Source organism: Castor canadensis, chromosome 7, assembly GCF_047511655.1.
Source record: "Castor canadensis chromosome 7, mCasCan1.hap1v2, whole genome shotgun sequence".
NCBI classification, from domain to species: Eukaryota; Metazoa; Chordata; class Mammalia; order Rodentia; family Castoridae; genus Castor; species Castor canadensis.
This window is the reverse complement of record NC_133392.1, coordinates 9,498,525-9,520,545: the sequence shown is the minus strand read 5'-3', so window position 1 is coordinate 9,520,545 and position 22,021 is coordinate 9,498,525. Positions and strand designations below refer to the sequence as shown.

At 45.2% G+C, this 22,021-nt stretch overlaps 1 protein-coding gene across 12 annotated transcripts in view; it reads left to right on the top strand.

Annotated features, from left to right (window-relative positions):
- Dmbt1 (deleted in malignant brain tumors 1) overlaps window positions 1-14,408 on the top strand; it is a 68,001-nt gene extending 53,593 nt beyond the window's left edge. For 9 of the 12 annotated variants that reach the window (XM_074078145.1, XM_074078143.1, XM_074078149.1 and 6 more), the window contains 9 exons: window positions 767-799; window positions 2,597-2,620; window positions 5,222-5,251; window positions 5,520-5,667; window positions 6,963-7,171; window positions 8,016-8,200; window positions 10,626-11,014; window positions 12,169-12,440; window positions 13,835-14,408. In XM_074078145.1, coding sequence (XP_073934246.1) covers window positions 767-799; window positions 2,597-2,620; window positions 5,222-5,251; window positions 5,520-5,667; window positions 6,963-7,171; window positions 8,016-8,200; window positions 10,626-11,014; window positions 12,169-12,440; window positions 13,835-14,001 — 1,457 coding nt within the window. In that variant the 3' untranslated portion in view covers window positions 14,002-14,408. The remainder of the gene's footprint in view (window positions 1-766; window positions 800-2,596; window positions 2,621-5,221; window positions 5,252-5,519; window positions 5,668-6,962; window positions 7,172-8,015; window positions 8,201-10,625; window positions 11,015-12,168; window positions 12,441-13,834) is intronic. The other 3 variants (XM_074078150.1, XM_074078147.1, XM_074078140.1) reach the window with 1 other exon arrangement.
- The last annotated feature ends 7,613 nt before the right edge of the window (window positions 14,409-22,021 follow it).

Sequence of the window (22,021 nt, the reverse complement as noted above, 5' to 3'; positions counted from 1 at the left end):
AGCTCTCAAAAAAAAAGGAGAGAGAGAGAGAGAAGGAAGGAAGGAAGGAAGGAGGGAGGGAGGGAAGGAAAGAGGAAAGGAAGGAAGGAAGGAGAGAGGGAGGGAGGAAGGAAAGAATCTCTTTATGGAAAAAATTGTTGTATTTTGTGTCATAATGAAAATATTCTGTGTCAAACATTTTGGAATGAGCCACACACTCTAACCTTACTGGACATTAACAGTGTCAATGGGAATCCTCAAGGTTCTGAGAAATCCTATAGTAAGGAAAAGGACATGGTAGCCAAATGCTCTTACACATGAGCCAATCTGGCAGCTCTTTGTGCATTGGTTATTTTTGAGATAGGGTCTTGCTTTATGCTCTGGCCAGCATGGGCTGAGATCCTTGTATTTGTGCTTCCCTGAGTAGCTGGGATGACAGGCACCCATCACTACGCCCACGATCGGTTGATACAGAATTGGTGAACTTTTTGCTCAGGCTGGCCTCAAACTACAGTTCTCCAGATCTCTACCTCTTGAGTAGCTTGGATTATAGGCTTGAGTACTACCTTCAGCTGAATTTTTTGCTGGGAGAGGCAGGACTTACTGGGGTTTTAGGGGTTAGCCTCAAACTGTCCATCCTCTAGCCTCAGCCTTCTGATGAAGGAATGCAGGTGAGCACACCATCCCCATCTCAGGTAAAGAACTTAACCAAGCCTTCTAAACTACTGACCACAGAAGGAAAATTTTATTCACTAAAATCCTAAAACATCGTTCATTTTCTTTCTAGATCAGTTCACTTCAACATATCCCAACACTGCAAGTAAGTGTCACGTTTTCTACCTGAAGCACAGAAGCTGGATCTTTTTCTTTCTTTCTTTCTTTCTTTCTTTCTTTCTTTCTTTCTTTCTTTCTTTCTTTCTTTCTTTCTTTCTTTCTTTCTTTCTTTCTTTCTTTCTTTCTTTCTTTCTTTCTTTCTCTTTCTTTCTTTCTTTCTTTCTTTCTTTCTTTCTTTCTTTCTTTCTTTCTTTCTTTCTTTCTTTCTTTCTTCCTTCCTTCCTTCCTTCCTTCCTTTCTTACTCCCTTCCTCCCTTCCTCCCTCCCTCCCACCTTTCTTTCTTTCTTTCCTTCATTCCTTCCTTCCTTCCACCCTCCCTTCCTTCCTTCCTTTCTTGGTGTTACTGGGGTGTGAACTCAGGGCCTTTTGCTTTCTAGGCAAGCACTCTACACTGAGCCATTTCTGCTTTAGTTATTTTTCGGATAGTGACTCATGTTTTTGGCCCAATGTCACCCTGGATCACAATTCTCCAACTTCTGTCTCCAGCATAACTGGGACATGAGAAGCTTGTCATCATGTCTACCTTGTTGTTTGAGATGGGGTCTCACTAGCTTTTTGCCTAGATTCATTTCAAATTGTGATATTCACAATGTCTACCTACCGAGTAAGTGGGGTTACAGGTGAGAGCGCTGGGGACTTAGATTTCTAAACCTTCAGTCTGGCCTATCATAAGTAGACCCCTTTTCACGAGTCTTCAGTCCACACAAACAACCTTCCCTGTCTGCACGCTTACTCTTCATGTCCCTCCTGCAAAGAGGTTGACTTTTGTTTTCATTAAGGTGTCTGTTGCTGCTTCATTTAATTCAATGACATAAGTATTCAAAAAAGAATAGACTTAAAGGATTTTATTTCTTCAAGTACCACTGAGGCTGGCCTGATATTGAGGCAGAATATCATGGGGAAGGGCCTGATGTAGCAGCACTGCTCATTTCATGATGGCCTGGAGAGGAGCATGGAGCAGAGAGATAGATAGAAGAGACAGACAGAAGCACAAAGATGTTGAGTACAAGGAATATATATATCTCTCCAGGCATGCACCCAAGGAACCATTGAATGGATCACTCCATTGATTAGGTCAGAGTCCTGAGGCTCAGTAACATCTTAGTGGTTGGGTACCAGCTGGGGCCCCAGCCTTCAACACATGGGATTTTTGAGGGACACTTCTGATTCAAGCCGTAGCACTAAGGCCTTGCAAGAAGACTGGGATTCTCCCCCACCGAGGTTGGGCAGAAACAGCCTTATATTCACTGCTCCATCGCCCTCTGGCTCACAGTCTCTGAGAGAGCCAAGGCTCATCAGTACATCACACTCCATGCAGACTTCCTGAGAGAGGGGCTAAGATAGGGGCTGGAAGATACTTGTGTTATCTGCTCAGGTGAACATACAGTGGGTGTCTATTACAGTGGGTGTTTTCATCAAAAAGTGCTCCTCTCCCCACCCCCAAGCCTCTCTAGGAAATGGATATCCCTGAGACCTCCACAGGGAACTGGCATCACCAATTGTCCCCATTGTATGGATTTGGGGCCTGTGTGCCTCTTAGGCCTTGGGCTGGTCCTACAGGAGATGAGGGATTAACGGACCTTAAGGATGTAAGAATCATTGTCTTCAACTCCTTTTCTGGAGACTAGATCTGGGGTTTATGTTTGCTACATGGCTCTCCAAGTACCTCTCAGGGAGCCGTTTAGAATGGTGTGGAGAGAATCGGCCTCCCACATTTCTCTTGCTCATCACTCTGAGTGGCTGGTCCTACAGAGTCTGACTCACGTTCCTTCTCTCTCACAGCTTCTCCAAGTTACACAATGCCAGGTGAGTCTGGTCTTTCCTAGCCTTGCAATGTTTTCCCCCTGGGATTCTGCTCTCTCTCCTGACTGGAAGGAAGAGAAGTAAGCTGTCTTCTCAGGAGAGATTGCTCTCTGAGCCTTGGGAATCCATTCAGATGACTAGCTGAGTTCCCAGCACCCTCAATCTTGCCTGTGGCTCAGCCTCGAGGAGTCCTGTGGCTGCTGTCTTTACCACTGATGGTGCTTGTTCCCAGCAGTGCCAGGTAGAAGGATGCTTTGGGCTCCCACTCATGGGAGATGGAAAACTGTGCCTGAATTAGATTATGGGGCTTAGTGATCTTCCTTTTAGAAACATGACCTGGTAAAACTTGTGTACCTCTAACATATAATTGTCTAATAAGGAATCCATTCATGACTGGGGTGGTGGTGTACTCTTGTAATCCCAGTACTTGGGAAGATGAGTTAGGTGGATCAAATGTTCTAGTCACCCTGTTTCAAAGAAAACCAAACTAATCAAAACAAAAAGAGAGACAAAATGGTCTCAGGTGGTGGGTGTAATCCCCAGAGTGTTCTCTGTGACATGATGAAAATATTTTGGGTCAAATATGTTGGGATGCACTATATAATGTGACAGTGTCACCTGAAGTGGTGAAGGTTCTGAGAATTCTTGTAGGAAGGAAAGGATCTTTAGTTTGTTGGATGCAGGGCTTGTGGGGTAGTTCAGGCTCATGTCAAACTCCTGATCCTCCTGCCTCGGCCTTCCAAGTGCTGAAGTGCAGGTGAGCACTGCCCTTCTCAGCTCAGGGAAAGGATTTAGCCAGGTCTATTAAACTAATGACCATGAAATGAAAATTTTATCTGTTAAAATCCTAAAACATCTTCACTAGGCGACTTCTAGAATTGTCGCCTCCGATAATGACAACTGCCAGTAAGTTTCACATTTTTCACCCAAGTACATGACCCGGATTTCTTTCTCTTCTGCCCTCCCTCCCTCTATCCCTCCTTTTCTTCCCTCCTTTGTTTCTTTGTGGTACTAGCACTAGAACTCAGGGCCTTGCTCTTGTTAGGTAGACACTCTACCACTTGAACCACATACCCAGGCCTTTCTGCTTTAGTTATTTTTCAGGTAGGGTCTCACATTTTTGCCAAGAGACAGCCTGGACCATGGTCCTATTTCCTGTGCCTCACACATAACTGGGATCTCAGAATCTTGTCACCATGCCCAGTTCGTTGGTTGAGATGGGGTCTCACTAACTTTTTGCCTGTGTTTGCCTCAAACCACCATACTCCTGATCTCCACCACCTAAGTGAGGTTACAGGTGTGTGCCACCACACTTACCTCAGACCCTCAGCCTGGCCCACCATAAAATGGACCCACCCCCAGTCTTCCTCAGTCCTCACATATGACCTACTCCTGGTGTGCCCAGTGTACTTGGTCTGCACACACACCTATCATGTCCTTCCTGCAGGGAGGACCTTGTTTTCAGGAAGGTGTTCCATGTCATCTTCATTTAAATCAGTAAGACATAAACTTGTGTAATAGACTCAAAGAATTTGATATCTGGAACATTCCAAAGCTATGGAAGAAGGACGAGAGAAGTGAATAATTAAGTGAATAAGATAATAAGTGAATCATTTCACAAGTTTTGATACTTTTCTGTATAATTCTTCAGTATGGCTATGTTTTAAACTTTCTAATGGCACTTTTTTGTGCCATTAATTCTTTTCTTTCCATCATTTAAAATGCTTGGATTTTTTTCTATTGTATAGCTATGCCATGAATTATTTATTTGATGTGTAATTGTTAGACATGTAAGTGGTTTATATTTTATAACTATAAATGATTCTGTGATGAATATTTTTACAACTAAATCTTTCACATTTTCTCAATTTTTTTGTAGTAGTGAGGTTTGAACTTAGGGGCTGGCACTTGTTAAACAGACACTCTACCACTTAAGCCATGTCCCCAGCCCTTTTTTGCACTAGTTATTTTTCAGGTAGGGTCTCTTGTTTTTGCCTGGTGGCCTTTGATAGCTTCCTCCTACCTATGCCTCCTGAGTAGCTGGGATTGGGCTGGAAATGTGAACCTCTAGGTTTGCCTTGTTTGTTGACATGGGTTCTTGCTAACTTTTTGTCCAACTTGGCCTCAAACTATGATCCTCCTGATCTCTGTTACCTAAGTAGCTGGTATTACAGGCATAAGCCTCCACACATGGCCTTTCTTTTAAGTTTTTTTCTTTAGCACAGAAATCCTTCAGGGCCTCCACTGCCTCCTTGCTATCTGCCTTAAAGTCACCACACCTGTCATACCTAGACCCCTCTGCTTAGAACAGCCCTTCTTCTCTCTTTGTCAGGCCCTGGCTATCTGCCCTTTTTTCCCCCACTCAGTCTGGGTCAGGAGCCAAGCCTCTGGCTCCCCTCCTTCTCTGAACTTCCCTCCATCCCAGCTCATTCCATGACATTTTGTCTTCTCCTCTACCCTATGAAGTCCAGAGGGAAAGGCCTGGGTCCAGCCCCTCACTATAAACTCAGGATTGGCACAATGTCAGGTACAGACAAGTCAACATTCAACAATTTTGTCACAGATTCCAGAAAACTCATTCTGATCTTGTCTCCTTGTCAACAGCTTCTATTCTCAGCACCGGCTACCCAAACTGTAAGTTCTGAGCTCCTTGACAAGTCTGTGGCAGAGATACCTGAAAGTCCCACTCCCTTCCCCTCAGTGACAAGGATACTGTGGGGGTTTGACGAAAATGATGGTGGCTTCCCTAAGCAAAACCCCCCAGAGGGTGTCCTCCCTGACTCTCAGGGTCTTGGCCACCTCTTCTGGGTTTCTGCCTTGGAAATTGTGTGGAGAATTCCCCCCAGGTGACTGTGAAGTGTGTTCTGGGGTTCACCAGAATTTCCATTTTGTCTGACAACAGACTATTCCTGTGGAGGCTTCCTGTCCCAACAGTCAGGGCAGTTTTCCAGCCCGTTCTACCCCGAGAATTATCCGAACAATGCCAGATGCGTGTGGGACATCAAGGTCCCAAACAACTACCGTGTGGTTGTCATCTTCAGAGACGTGCAGTAAGTTTGTGGGTGGAAAGCAGAGTGTATTGGGGACCTCAGAGAGATTTAGAAAAAGTTTGTGTGATGCTTAGAAATTCAGGCAAGATATTTGTTCAGGTGATGTTTTAAAATGTGGGCTCAATTTTTAACCTAGCATAGCAACAGTCCCTGGGGACCAAAGGAGCAGATTAGGACTAAGAGCCCTGAAGTGGGCAAGGGCTCTTGCTTAAAGTCCCAGGTCTGTCATTAGTTTGCTGTGTGACCATGGGAAGTCACTCAATTTTCCTGAACCTCAGTTAAAAGAAGGGAACAAAATGCCTGGTTTCCTTATCTCTTTGATTACCAAGAAGACAACAGAGTTTGTGAAAACACTTGGAAAATGTTACCCAATGGGAGAAAGCCATTAGGATTAGAGATAATGATAGTTTTAGGAATAATGCAAACAATCCTATAAATGACTGCACCTGTTTTGTTGGTACCTTTCCTGGCCACTATCTCTCCTGAAGAACTTGGGGTATCCCTTCCTCATGTACTTACATGTGGAAATCAGTGCCTTAAGCACAGGAGACATGTCCCAAAGTGCATTGTACATGGTCTATCCAGGGAGGAGGGTAGCCAAGCCAACTGTGAGGAAGCACCAATGTTTCCTGGAATCCTGTGTTTCTCTCTTGGCTTCTGTTTGCAGTGGTCTTGGAAGTCTCTGCCTTATGAATTCATCTGGGGTTTTGCAAAAGATACAGTATTTGAGTGCCCTTGTCACTATAGTACAAAGGCATGAGATCCCATGGGCAAAGGCTGCTCCTGGCTGGTTCTTTAAATGACTTACCACTAACAGTGCCCACCCCCATCTGTGAAATTTTACACATCACTTTTCCATGCATTTTCTTAGGTGAGCCTCACAACAGCCCTCTTTCATATACATGGACAGGTTTGTTTCACTTTGTAACTAAGAAAGCTGAGTGTCCAAGAGGTTATTTGACTTGGGCAATACTTACTTATTTCCTCACTATGAACCCATGGCTATTTATTTTATTTTGGGGGAAAACTAGACTCTGAGATAGAATAGTCTAAATTGGGAAGTGAGTGGGAGAGAGGCTACAGACTTGTTATGTGTGCCCTCTCAAAAGGCAGAATCAAGACCTAGCATGGCAGTCCTAGGAAGGTGAATCCCCCTCGATTAGGGAAATCATCTATTCTTTTCAATCTGTTCTTTGTCAGGGATTCTAGCACAAAGGTTAGACCTCTTCCGATTTGACCTCTGTATCATATTCTGAACAGAAGTGAAGCTGAAACTGTGTGTTTTGTCTCTGCAGGCTTGAAGGAGGCTGCAAATATGATTACATTGAGGTTTTTGATGGCCCCCACCACAGTTCCCCTCTCATCGGTCGAGTTTGTGATGGGGCCCTGGGCTCTTTCACCTCATCATCAAACTTCATGTCAATTCGCTTCATCAGTGATGGCAGCATCACACGGAAAGGGTTCCGGGCTGAATTCTACTCTGGCCTTGTCAATGATACCACCAGTAAGTTACCTTGTGAAAACGCTTGGACAGGACTGGGTGCCTGCTGCTGCTCAACTGTCCTGTGGTCGTGAAGTTAAAAATTAAAGCAGCACTATCAAGATCCCAATAATTGATTTCCTGTTGAAAGGGATCATAAGCATGGGCCATGGGGACCCTTGCTGCCCAAAACAAGGTTAAAGGCCAGCACTGGTTGATTGGAAGTGCGTTGGACTTAATGTAGTCAGCAGAGAATAAGTAGAAAGTGTAAGGTGATACTTTTGATAGATAGAAGTCAGTGCCAAAGGCAGAGGTCACCACCTGACTTGAAACTTGGTGATCTTCTCAAAGTATAGGACATTAGCTATGTCATGAGATTTAATGCATTTGGCTTCTATCTGAAGACTGACAGAGCTGGCCATAGCCACCTCCAGCAGATGCGATATGACCCCAATTTGAGATGCTATATGGGCTGATGTGTACATTGACCGAGGGTTGAGCAAAGTGATGTCCAAGGTCTCCTATGCAGTCACTGTTTGTAGCATCGACTTTCTCCATAGCTAAATGACCTTATTTCATGACATCTCTACAATTTAACTGCAGAGTTACTGTACTTTATGGATACATGTCAACTTGGAAAAACAGTTTACTTTTTAAACTCCTGTCTCCAATTCTTCATCAGAGAAATCCTAAGCCCATGTGGCCTCACTGGGCTTTCATGACAATGGAGCTCACTGGAGCAGTAGGCATACGCTGACTATCCCCATCTGCCATCTTGATCTGTGCACCTTCATGTGGGGAGAGAACCTAGTAGGGCTATGGGGCTTGTGAGTGCTGACTGAGCACATTATCTGCTTTTGTTCCTCAGACCTGCTTTGTCTGCCGAATCACATGCACGTCAGTGTGAGTAGGAGCTACCTCCAATCCCTGCACTATTCTGCCAGGGACCTTGCCATTCCCAACTGGAACTGGAGCTCCTTGTGTAAGCCACAGATAACACAGAGCCAGGTGATATTCACAATTCCCTATTCAGGCTGTGGCACTAGCAAGCAGGTAAGCCTGGAGCTGCTGCTCTATTTCCTGTTGAGCATACTCTCTTGGGAGACACTATGCTTCTTGAATACTGGGGATCCAGAAATTACAACTCTGTAAACAAACACAGATGTCTTTGGTATCCCGAGAAAGCTATAGCTACTCCCAAATAAGAGGGAAGAGGAGGAAAGAAGGAGGCTCAGCAGGCAGCTTCTCCAGCTGTGTCAGGCAGAGAGGCACCTCGTAGTAGACTGCCACTCACATTTGCAAAATAAGAGCAGCTCTCGGGGACAGTTCTAGGTTTTGTAAAATCTGAAACTTAATACTATTTTTATTTACAGTGGATGAGAAGTTAAACCAGTAGCCTAGGGCCACATGGTAATGAACTGTCTGGTCAGGACACAAAGGTGGGACTATGTGATCTATAACTGGAAGTTTCCCCAGCTCCATCTGGCTGTCCCCTTACTGGGTGGGTGACATATGTTGGCTGGTGTCATTGAACAGATGGAACTGCCCAGTGTGAGTGGTATCCCAAGACAGGAAGAGTCCAGTTCTCTATGGAAATATTGGCCAACTTTTCTGCAAGAATTTCTATTACATTACGTTTTAAGTTGACCCCTCCCCAAATGAGCAGAGACCTAACATTGATTTTAATCTAGAATTAAAACTGCTTCTTCTGATCAAGAAATAAGTCCATATTCCATGTCCATTGTTTGAAATGGATTCAGAATTGAGCTCGACCATAGAAACCATAGATGAACATGGGTTCCTTGAATATATTCATGTTATGTATGGTTAAATCGAAAGCATTTGAACTTGTCTCTGAAAAAGTAAGGTGACAAAATTCATCTGGTTTATTATGACTACCATTGGTACTTAAATATAAAATTAAAAAATAGGGAGTTGAAGGTAGAAAATACAATGTGCTTTCTATGAGCCCATGGAGAGCACAGAGACTAGTCCTCTGGTTCTTCCCGAGACCTGGGCCAGGAGTGCCAGCTCTGGTGACCTCTGCTGGCCAAGATGACCCAGCTCCAGGCTTCAGTCAATATGGGGAAAGGGCAAGGAGAGAGCAGATGAAAGAAGACAATGTGGCAAAAGTACTTTCATTTTCTTGTTTCACAAGTTTTGTTTTTGTTTTTCTGGAAGGAATACATTCAGAATAGAGTGCTTGATAGTAGGCAAGAGATGGAAGACTCTCCAACCTAATCCATTCTGAAGAATAATTATATTGTACTGGCTTTAGAGAGACCTTGTCCAATGTCCCAACCAGCCAGCAATGGAGTTTGATGGTGCTTAGATCACTGTGGTGTTATTTTCTTGCCCATTCTTGTAAAACCACCTGTGTGGTGCTGAGCCTCCTACTGTATAGCCCTGGGGAGGTTTCCTTCTGATCATCACAGAATTCCCACAACCCCCTGCCGAGATAGGCCACAGCACACTGGTGCTCACTTGGCTTGGGTGGGGTCAGATGATTGTAATCATGGAGCCTCCAGGGGTGCACTGTTCACTTGTGTCCCTTTGGCCATTTGGACTGATGTCTTCTTGCTCTGTCCTTCACTCATCACTGTACTTCTGCCAGGCCACTGACCCCCCTCCCTTTCCTTTCATTTATCTCATAAAAATTTACAGATGCTAATGATGCTGTTGGTGACACTGAGCGAAGCTCTGAGGAAAGAGACATGTTTAGACATTACTCTTTCCTTGACATGATTACAGTCACCAAGTTTAATGTTCCCATCCTCAGACAGGTCACTTAAGATATGATAAGCACATCAAATGGCGTGAGGCACCAACACTGTTACGACTTTTCTGCTTCACGGAAGGCACATTAGCAAATGTTCCTGTGGTACAGGGAAGTGGGACAGGAATGCCGCCAGGGTTGCCATGACCCACTCAGTTGTCCTTATGAGCCTCTGGGGAAGTCTCAGCTCCAGAGGTCAGGACCACTTCAACTATAAATTGAATCTCTGTGCTTCCAGCTCTCAGTGTCAGTAACCATGGTGCAGTAGTTACTGGTCCACCAAAACAGAAAGCAACCAATGCTGATCTCACCAATGCCCCCTCTCACAAGTGTGTGGCTACCTCCCTGAAACCCCCAGCAACAATCAGAATGAAACAAAACATTCCGTTCTGAATGCTGAACCATGGGGAATTCACACTGATGCTGGGACTAGGGACCCTCCAGACACCCAACTTGCCACAAGGAGGAGCAACAACTGGCCCACACTATAGCCCCATCATGTGATGGGGGAAGTGGGAGTGTGTGTGTGTGGTGGGTCTTGCTCAGATAAGCTGGCATCCAGCCAAGGAAATAGCAGCCAGGGGAGTAGGCAGGTGCCATCTCTGTGCAGTTTGAGGAGGGGTTTGAAGTCTTGATGAGACGCTTCCTATTCTAACCCAAATTGGCAATGCCCAACTCTGCTCTCCTGCCTGCCTCTCTTAGGTAGATAATGACACCATCAACTACTCCAACTTCCTCAGAGCAGCTGTTTTAGATGGCATCATCAAAAGGAAAAAGGACCTCCACATTCACATCAGCTGCAAAATGCTCCAGAACACTTGGGTCAACACCATGTACATTACCAATGACACCATCGAGATTCAGGAGGTCCAGTATGGCAACTTTGATGTGAACATTTCCTTTTATACATCCTCCTCCTTCTCATACCCTGTGACCAGCAGCCCATATTATGTGGACCTAGACCAGAACTTATACCTTCAGGCCAAGATCCTCCACTCCGATGCCTCCCTGGCCTTGTTTGTAGACACCTGTGTGGCTTCACCATCCCCCCATGACTTCTCATCTTTGACTTATGATCTCATCCGAGGCGGGTAAGGACTGATTTTATGGGACAAATTTAGACTTTTGCCTTATAACGAACTCTCATACGAGTAGCCCCAAAAAGCCTGAGAAATGCAGGTTTTTAGTTTATTGAAGTTCCTAGAAATTCAAGCTTAGTCAGATCCCTTTCTACCAGTGATAATAGCCTGTGGCTTTTAGCTTTTGAGGTGCTTTCACACTGTGTCCTTGACCACATCCCTGATGAGAAGGGCCTGTTATCATGCATCACCTCCAGTTATCCCTCAGGAAGAATGGAAAGCTTCTTAGTGGTGCCTCAGAAGGTTGTCTGTAAACTGGGATTAGATCCCAGGTGACTGATCTCTAACTTTAGGGTTAAAAAGACCTGTATGCATAGAAAGGAAAGCACTGGTTTGGGAGCAGTTTCCTCACTCATCAACTGGGGAGGGTGACACCAGTTGATGTCACATCATTAACATCATTAAGGCTGTTGGGAAGATTAGATGCTGAAGAATAGATGGACCCTGAGCACAGAACCTACCCAGCAGATGGTCCATCGTTGTGCCAAAGGCAGTGGGAGGTCCCTGCGCCCTCCAGTGGCTGGGAATGGAAATCCTCCAGTCCAGCTGTTGCGATGCAGAGGTCAGGTGCTCCGCCTAGGTAGGGCTCATGGCAGGCCTAGGTGACTCAGTAGAGAGTAGCACTGGAAGAGTGAGGGCCAAGCAGACCAGGGAGTGACGAAGGTGCTCAACATGTAAACAGATGTTGCCTTCTGGCCCTGGAACCAGGAAAGAGAGGAAGTCATCTTCCTTCCTGTCCTATTTCTGGCCTGATCATGGGCTCCAAACTCAAGCCACCTCCCCAACTTAGCTGGCTTGCCTGGGGCCAGTGAGCTCATGGTGATGGTAGGATTGGGTCCCAATCCACTGTGAGCCATGGGACCTGTTTGTTATTCTGGAAACCCTAGAAGGGGGAGGGAATTTGCTGCAGAAAGATGTTGGTGACATACCAGAGCTGTCAGAATTTGTCTGCATGCCTACAGCAAGTAAAGGAAAGAAGACGAGGTGGTGTAGGAGATGAGGACTGCCAGGATGGGCTGGCCATGGAGTTCCACACCTGACACAACTGAGTCATGACAAGTTCAGTGTCTTGTGAGAGCTAACGGGTTGCATTTTTTTTCTTCCAGGTGTGTACGGGATGAAACCTATCAATCCTACTCCCAGCCATCACCCCGTATTGCCCGGTTTAAGTTCAATTCCTTCCACTTCCTGAACCGCTTCCCTTCAGTGTACCTGCAGTGTAAACTGGTGGTGTGCAGAGCATATGATTACTCCTCCCGGTGCTACAGAGGCTGTGTGGTGAGATCCAAGAGGGATGTGGGCTCCTACCAGGAAAAGGTGGATGTCATCCTGGGACCCATTCAGCTGCAGGACCCCCACAAAGAGAAGAGGAGCCTGGGTAGGTGGTCAACTTCAGACCCCACTATCCGTTAGGGCCCAGGACCATGACTCTTGGGGACTTTGGACACTTGCATCGCTGTCATGTTCTACCCCAAATTGAGCACCTACTCTGTGCTATGCCTGTCCACACAGTTGAATTAGGCCTGGCTCCTGCTTTTCCCCAAGGCTCAAGGTTTCTGGGCAACCATGCACAAGGCATGGGCGAGAGATTTCTGAGGTGGAAGGCAGATGGACCTGAAGCCTTTATACTCTGTACTCCCAGAACCCCTATACTTCTTATCTGTAAAGTGAGAATGCTACCACTAACCTCTTAGGGCTGTTGAGAGGATTAAATAAAGTAATGTTAATTAAACTCCCTTGGCCCTTGCCTGGTACTTGGTGAATGGTACTTTTAGTTACTATTGTCATTGTCACCAGATTTAACAACATTATGATAACATTGTTCCTCACCATAATGATGAAAACAAACTATAACACCAGGCATATTGAAATCAGGATCTGGGTGGGCTGTGGGATGTGGGCTTGGTACTGCACACACTGTTTCCATTTTCCCCATCTTGTGCAGGGAGTTGATTTCTGCTGTGCTATTTGATTGTGGGTAAGGACAAGGGAAGCTTCACAATGGGAAGCCCAGGATTTGGGGGCTGGGACAGTAGATGTGGTGGCCATGGTGACGGTGCAGGGGCCGGGCAGCAGTAGTGGTCACAACCCCTCCACCCCTGGAGGAGCTGTCCCTTTGGCAGCTTCGTCTCATGCTCTGTGTAGGCCCATCTCTATGGCCAGCTGGTTCGAGACTCCTCACTGTTTCATCTACTCAATTCATACGTATTGAAGGCCTATCATGTGTCAGGAGGCAAATACAGAAGGAAATATAGATCAGAATCCCGTCCCTGGAGCTCGTGCTCCAGCTGGGCGAGATGCAGTAAGAATAAGCCTAGTGCATGATATATCCAGTGGAGTCAGAAGTGTGGAGAAAGGGACAGTGGGGAAGGAAGAAGGGGTGAACTGTGCCCACTTCTCTTCTCCCTTTATTCCCTGCAGCTACCATTAGCTCAAGTCCTGACTACCATTTCCCAACTGGTCTAAAAGCCCTCTCTCCTCTCTTGCCATGTGAAGCCTAAGAAAAATTGTTCTGCCAAAAGCCAGCTTTGAGTTCCTACTGAAAAACCCTTTCTGGCTCCCCTGGCTGACAAGATAATGTGAAATAAACCTCTCTAGTCTGACAACTGCTCCTTAAAATCTGGTCTCAGTTTCCTCATCATTGCTTCCCCTATTCCATTTCTTTATCTTTTCTCACTGAACTGTTCTGATGAGGACCACTACCTTTACTTTTCTCCCCTTCCCTTCTCCTTTGGTCCCAGCTGTATTATCTTGGTGTCCTCTTCTTCCTAGACCTGGCAGTAGTGGATGCAGAGAAGCTGGCCAGCTCCCAGGAAAGCTATCATGGTGCTGCCATCTCTGCGGGGGTCTTCCTGGCTGTGGTTCTGGCTGTGGCAGCCTTAACTCTGGGAAGGAGGACATGCACCACGAAGAGTGGCCCTCCAAGCACCAGGATGTAAAGCCAGGAGAATGCTCTCAGACATTGGATCCATGTGTACAGGTTCCTAAAGAAGATGGAGGAAATGAGGGTATACAGCTTGGCACCCAGCTACAACCTGACTGTTTCCCTTGGCCCAAGTGTACAGTAGGGTGTGTTGAGGTGACAGTGAAGAAAGGTAGGAGTCAGGTTTTCATCAGATCCACAAGATCAAGACTGGGCAGAACCTCAGATAAACTGTGCCGGTTTCTACAATCCCATGTGCAACTATGAGTCAAGCACTAGTAGCAGAAAAGCTTTCTCTAGGTAGAATTTCCTCTGTGATCTTTTATAAATTGGCTTTTGACCTGCAGTATAAGTCTTAGCAATATAAGTCTTAGCCTTTCCTTGTCATAGGAAAATCTAAATAAAGACTGTTTTTCAAGGCAAGTGTTCACCTGATCTTTTTTTCCCAGAAGCTCATCTATATACTGGATCCCCTCAAATAAGCAGACAGCTATGGTGGGATGTTAGCAGGAATGCTAGAAGGCACAGGGCTCTGTGTGACTTTCAGAACCTTTCAGAGAATGGATAAGTATCCATGGCATGTTTGGGTTCTGCCAAGAAAAATATATGTGGGATGAAAGTTAGAGAAAGATAAGAATGTCATAATTTGTGGTGTATGTGATTTAAAATTAATGATTGTCTCCACTTCATCTTCTGTTCGTGTCATCATTTTCAGAGCTGTGGGCTTGGGGAGAGTCCAGGGAAGGTCACAAAGTCCTCAGGATTCCTAGGTCACAAAAGGGCTTTCAGGATGTCTCTAGGGAGAAATGGATTAACAGGTAAACCCAGTAGTTCAGAAGAGATGAAGGAATGGAGCAAGTTCCCAAAGAGGTAATGAATTTTCCAGAAAATAGAAGGCAGCAGACCTCATGCCCCTAGGTCAGCTCTGTAGGAACTGGAGCTTTTGAGATACAAAAGCAGTGCAATGTCTGTCCCTCCAGCCAAGGGCAGAAACCCTAATCCAAGATGGGGCTGCTAGGATGAGCCTAACTCCAGATGTATGACTTGAGTTTGGTGAAACCCCAACCAGGAAGCAGCTGAAGGGGGGCCAGAATACAAAGGGACAGAGAATTCCATCAAGACTCAGTCACAACTGCCAGCTCTGACTAGAGCTTCCTGCTACCAGCTGTGGTGAAAAGTCTTCAGTCTGCATAAATGTAGGGTAAGCTCCTGAGCCCTGCTAGGGTGGCAGTGTAGCTAGGGGTCCCAGGACTCTCTTGCAGGTTTCCATTCTCCTGGTCATTGTCCACTTGTCTTTGCCCTCCCAGGCTGGGGGCATTGAGGAAACCCTGAGGGTCAGTCACCCGCTGGGAGAAAGACTGCCCTGAACAGCAATGGCAATGCTGTGAAATATAAGCACCAGCCTGAGGCTGGGTCTAAGCAGATGTGACTCTGTGTTGGGCTACATCCTCAGAGAATGACAGGCACCTAAGCCCAGTCCCCTGGGGGTTGAGGGGAGTGGAAAGAACAGCAAGGCTAGGTCACATGGCACCTGTTTTGAGTTGTGCCCCTTCTAAGCAGAGCATCACCCTCTTGTTATTTCACTTGTGGACCTAGAGGAAGCTACAGTCAAATTTAGTGCCATTCTTTTCTTGGGTATTCTCTTTGGAGTGCTCATAGTTGTCTTGTACAGGAATCTGTTTCATGGTTTTCATCTCCAGCAAATGACTCTGGAAGGGCCACTGCTGTCCCCTTTCTTTTGTTCTAAGGGAAGGGAATCCACTTGCAGTACTGGGGTTTGAACTCAGGGCCTCACCCTTGCTAGGCAGGCGCTCTACCACTTGAGCCACTCTTCCAGCCCTAGGAAAGGGAATCCTATTGTGTTCTTTCACAACAGACTGGTCCTGATTGGGTACTCTACACCTTTGTTCCAATCTCAGACCAAAGATGGCTTCCCAGAAGCTTCTGCAGATGCTGTCCCCTCCATCTTGTCTCTGGATAAAGGATCCTGGAGTGGTCATCATGGGGTTCTTCCCAGAGGGGCACTCATGCTGAAAGGTTTGGTGGCATCAGTGTGGCTTCTAGAGCATGCTGATTAATGTTATCTCATAGTTGGTTGCTTCGGGCCAAGATGGGTTTGATTTTAGCATCTCCTCCAATTGACTATGTTTGTCCAGAAGCAAAGTATGAGTATATGTGCTTGGAGAGGAAGCTCAGGTGTGTGTTGACAGAGGGAGAGTTACCTTGGGGAGACTCAACGGCAGGATTTCCTACATGTTCAGATATTTTGCAAGCCAGCCATTAAACAACCATTAAAATTAAATTCTAGAGACTTACAATTTAGTAAATTATATTAAAAACAATTGTAATAGAGCCCCAAAGTATCATTTCCTATATTTTGTCTCCATTTGACTATTATCTTGAAAATGATGGTGGCAAACTCCTAGGTGATTATTTGTGAAAATCTTATTAATTCTTAAAGGATGGTTTTGTTGAGCAAAATACTTTTGGTTGCAGATTTATTTTTCTCTTAGTTACATGAATGTAACATCCACTTTCTCTTGTCCTGCAAAGTTTCTGCTGAGAAGTTTGCTCATAGTATTAAGGAGCCTCTCTTATATATAATAACTCACATTTCATTTGCTGTTTTCAAAATTCTCTCTTTGACTCATGAAAATTTAATGATACTGTGTCACAGTATAAAGCTTTTAAGATTTAACCTACTGGGAACCTTGGGTTTCAGGAATATGAATTCCCTTTTTCTCCATAAACTTGGCAGGTTGTCAGTCATTCTTTAAGTATATTTTCTTTCCCTTTTTCTCTTTTCTGCATTTGGAACTCTCATAATGTACACATTGGTTAGTTTGATGTTGTCACATAAATTCCATAGAGTTTCTTCACTCATTTTTAAATTTTTCTTTCTGCTTACTTAACTGGATAATTTGAAATAATTGATCATCAAGTTCACAGATTTTTCTGCCCGAGTGAGCTATTAAAGCTCTCTATTGTGTTTTTCAACTCAGTCACTGTGTTCTTTATCTCTAAGATTTCTACTTTGCTCATTTTTATAGTTTCTATTTTCTTAATGAACTTATTTTTGTTCATTTATTGCTTTCCTGATTTAATTTAGTAGTCTATTTGTAGTCTGTGTATGAGCCTAAGATAATTATTTTGATTTGTCAATGAATTTCTCTCCCTCCCTCCCTTGCTCCCTTCTTCCCTCCCTTCTTCCTTCCTTCCTTCCTTCTTTCTTTAGGTTTTTTTTTCTGTGCTGAGGATTGAACCCAGAGTGTTGTGCATGTTAGGCAAGCATTCTATCACTGAGTTGTACCCCCAGCTCATGGCTTCCATTTTTTAAAGATTGGTTACTGGAGCTACTTTGGTTTCTTTTAGTGGGATCATATTTGCCTGATTGTTCTTGATCTTTGTAGCCTTTCATTGGTGTCTGTTTTTAAAGGAACAGCCCCTCTTCTGATCTCTACAGGCTAGCTAATTTGGCAGGTAAAGACCTTCTTGTGCTAGGTTGAAGACAGAAAGGATTGCTTATGGGAGTGCAGTCAATTAGGGCTGCTACTGGTCATGTGGCTTCTTCCTTATCTGCTGTTAGTTCTGTGCTTGATGATCCTGTTATCAGGGGTGTGAGTGGTTATGCCATCTACTGGGCCTATGGGCAGAAGTCCCTGCACTGAGAATAGCAGGGACTAGAGCAGGGAGAGGCTGCTTTGGGGTATGGTCTGGTCCTGTGGTGGTGGCCCTCTTAATGGGTTGTAGGCCTGACTTCTCAAAGTGGACTTCATAGGTCTTTAGCTCACCAGGGTATATAACAACCACCTAGTTAGCCTTTGAAGTTCCCACAAAGACATATATGCCTGTGGATGGTTACCAAATTACTGGGGAAAGGAGTGCTGGAAATGTCCTTTTCTGCCATCTTGCTGACATCACCCCCATCCTGTTTAAACAAACAGATTCTTCAGTGGAAATACAGGTTTGAGTTGGGAAAACCTTGAGAACTGTAGTAACAGATGTCTGTGGTCCCAGACACATGTGCACAATCATCAGTTTCTAAGTCAGGTTGCCCTGTTTTCCTATTGAGGGATATTTTCTAAAGTTACAGTGTTACCTTTTGATAGTTATAAACCAGGAACTCATTAAGAAGAAAATATAAGTGGCTAAACTTTCCCCACACATTAGAAGCAACTGAATACCATCATAGTTTTGAAAACAGGAATGCTTTGTAACTTTTGAAAGACACTACCACTCCTCTTTGAGAGCATTTCAGGTTTGAAAAGGAAAAATTTCCCCTCTGAGCAGAAAGAATATCTTATATTATTTATATATTTATATAAATATAATATATACTTTACATCAAAAATAGCTGAAACAACCCCTGATGGGAGGATGAGATAAATTGTCAAAAGCTGTGATTGAAAATTATTTCAAGATATTTGGCTTGATCTGTGGAGTGGTGGCACCATGTTTGGGCTGGGATTCAAGAGGAGGTACTCCACTCTCTCCATGGGCTCCAGCACTTGGTCCACCTAGACAGTGCATCCAACTGGGGAGACTTTTGTCCTCTCCCCAGCCTAGGGGCAGCAGTAGGGTGAAGAGGGTGGTCTGGTGAAGCATTCCTGGATTAAGAGGATGAGGAAGTGTGATGCATTATATTAGCAATGCCCTGGGGGTTAATGACTAAAATAGAATTAGCATTGAATGCCAAACAGGGAGAAAATTTCCCAATCTTGCTGCTGCCTCCATTCTTCAGCAAGAACAGCTTTAGTGACCAGATGGCACAGAGCTCAGCAGTTTCACCATGTTCTGAAGGAGGGTGAAGGTCCCTCACACTGTGAACCCATTAGCGCCTTGGGTAAAGAAATCGATGGGTTGGAAAGGACAAGGGAGGCTTCTACAGTCCACAGGAGGAAGAAGAGCAATGTAATGGGAAAGCGACCAGAAAATGGAACCAGACATTTCACAAAAGAGCTGCAGCATCACTGGCATCATTGCAAAGATGCCAAGCCCACCAGAAATGGAGGAAGTAGACCTTTTAAAAATTAGGTATTATTTTTTACGTAGTTGATCAAGTTATTTTAAAAAATTGGCAAAATCAGAAGGTTGACCTGTTGTAGAAATATTGTCCAATGAGAAACCAAGTGTCACTCAGAGAAGTAGGAGAACTCAGACTCTGATGCCAGCAGTCCCAGATGAGCTCATACTCAAAATTCTGGGCCCTGAGCAGTGAAATTACAGGATTCTTATAGGACGTGTAAGGGATCAGGTTATGGGTGAATGTGCTGGTCACTAATAGGTGGGCTCACATTGGGGGTTAGGGATCGGGGTTGGTTTAGGTGGGAGCAACAGGGGACCTGAGTTGGGAAGTCTGTTTACAGAAGGAGACAAAGAAAGGCAGGAATGGGTAGTTAGATCCTCATGGGGCCTTTTATCTTGGTCCTGGACCCATTTTATGGCTTAACTAGCAACTTCTCATGTCCTCATAACCTGCTTTTAGGGTGATATTCCTGTTCATTCCCCCCTTTCAATGCTTTTCCTACTTGTGGACAAGCATTTTCCCTTACTTCCTGGGATTCTATCAGGCTCCTCTTGTCCCAAGGGTCTGTATTGGGTCACCAAGAGCTGTAACTTTATTTCCTCCATTTGCAAGCTACTGAAGTGAGTTATGGTGTTGAGAATTCAAGGGCCAAGTAAACAGGCCAATAAGAACATGAAAAGGGGACCAGCCAAGGGGAGAAGCCATGAGGTCCAATTCCAGATGTCACTCCATCTGTTCCACCTGTTCTAGGAATTTGCTAATTCTTGTCTCCTACGTGCAACCTTGTCCTGTAATTACTGGGCCATGTCTCTGACGATTGCTGATTGATTCACATAAAAGAAACATATTTCATTTAGAAAGAGGCAGAGTCCCCCATTTTCAGCAGTGAGTAAGTCCAGCCCTCTCTGATTTTAGGGGACCACTGATGCTAGGGAGTACAGTTGGTCCTGCATGGCCACTATGGACCTAACCACTTGTTCTATATTATTTGTTAGGTCTGAAAATAACTGATTATAATAGGAGGCTGATGAGGCAATTCCTCCTATGCCTGTTCCTACTCCAGCCATTATCCCTAATGCAATTACTAAAGGTATGAATTGTATAGCTCTCTTTGTCCATGTGTGGGCTGTCAAAGGTACAGGGAGGGTCTGATTGTTAGGCACTATGTTTGTCTAGAGGGTGAGGAATGCTAACGTGCAAATGCCCTTCCAGTTAGCTGGCAAGCACTGATAAGCAAGGGTCCCACATACAAAGAAAGTTCTTGGGCTGCTGTACCATGGTCTGTCAACTGTACAGCTAATGGTCGTGGTTGTACAGTTTTGAATTTGGGCACATTGGCTAGCAGCTAGGTCTTCCACTGGATAGTTTCCTCCTGAATTGTAGATATAATTAGAAGCCCTCTGAGATACCTGTATATTGCTTACTTTGAGTTTCGTGCTGGTAGAATTGGGAGGAGCATCATGCATGCCCTGGCTAAGGGTCTCACTGTGGCTGCTACATATTTGAGGGGACCTGAGCATAGGCAGAGCCAACAATCACCCACCAATGGTGAGTTTGTAAGATTAAGGAGGTGGTGAGTTGCCTTTAACAGCCTGTACAGTTGAGGTTCCAAGTTAAGTTTCCCTGTCCCAGAAGGAAGCCTTAATGGGGGTCATGGTGGTGGCAGATCAATGTCTTTTATAGGCTCATAGTCATCTAGGTAATCATCTCTGGATGGCCTCTGTGTATTTATGGCTTTTCCCTTTGTAGACTGACATGGGGATGGTGTGGTTGGGGAGGATGCCCAGACATAATGAGGTTTATTTCCTCCACTTGTCATTTTGTCCTTCCATGCCTTTAAGTGTTCCCCATCTTTCTTCCAGGAAACCATCTGCCTTATAGTGCCTTTGTTCTTGCAGGACCTTGTCAGGCCTGTCAATTTTCTTTGATAGTAAATAGTCCCCCCACCTCCCGGTACATTCAGAAATTGATGTGCTGCATGCTGGTGACAGGTATTGGTAATAGGTGAAGGCATATCGTGGTTTTCCCTGGAAGGAGAGAGGTTTTACATAAGCTGAGCAGTCATCCCAGGCTCTAGATGGGACCACCTTAAAATGTAATAGAGTCAGAAGGCAAAAGCACATCAGAGGCCTCATGCCAGAGATTGGGGTCTGGGCTACGGATAGCACCGAACAGCAGTAAGGCTTCCTACTATGAGGAGATGACAGGAAGCCAGCTGTACCCTTTGGCCTATGTTCCAATCCTGGGGAGCAGTGACAGCCAGTCCTAGTGCAAACAGTGTTGCAACAATGCTAATCAGCAGGAGCAGTAAGGGTGGCAGAAAAGGGAATATATTTATGTCCTGATGGGCAAATCCTCAGGCTTCCGCTGTGCATTGACCAACCATCAGCTTCTGGGAGGTGACTGGAGCAGGGCTGGAGCTCTCTCCGAAGAGGGTGTGCTTCTGTGATGTTCTCTGGAACCTCAGTTTGAGGAGGTTAAGTTGGATCATGACAGCCTGCCAGTTGTTAGGGTCTGTAGGGGCTGATGCCTTCTTTATCCAGGAGTGATGAATTCAGGGAGTGATACCTGAAACTTTAACAGCATGGGAGTTGCTAATATTACTAGATGGGGACCTGTCCAACTGGGTTGGAGTGGTTCTTTTTTCCAATTTTTTACCCATATCATATCCCCAAGTTGGTGGGGATGGGCCCAGTTACGCATGGGGATTGGGGTCCTTTCTAAGACTTCCTGGGAGATGTGGCACAGGGTTTTTCCTAGGGCCTGGAGATGTCAGGATATGTCTAGATTTCCAATTGCCTGAGGTTCCCTTTAAGCCTGTTTAGTATAGGAGGGGGCCTGCCATAAAGAATCTCAAAGGGTGAGTAGCCAGAGGGTCTAGGGGTATAGCGGGCCCTGAGCAGGGCCAATGGCAGATGGTAGCATGTCTATCCAGGGGGATTGTGTTTCTTGGCAGAGTTGGCTAAGGTGATTTTGAGGGTCTGATTCATATACTCTACTTTCCCTGAAC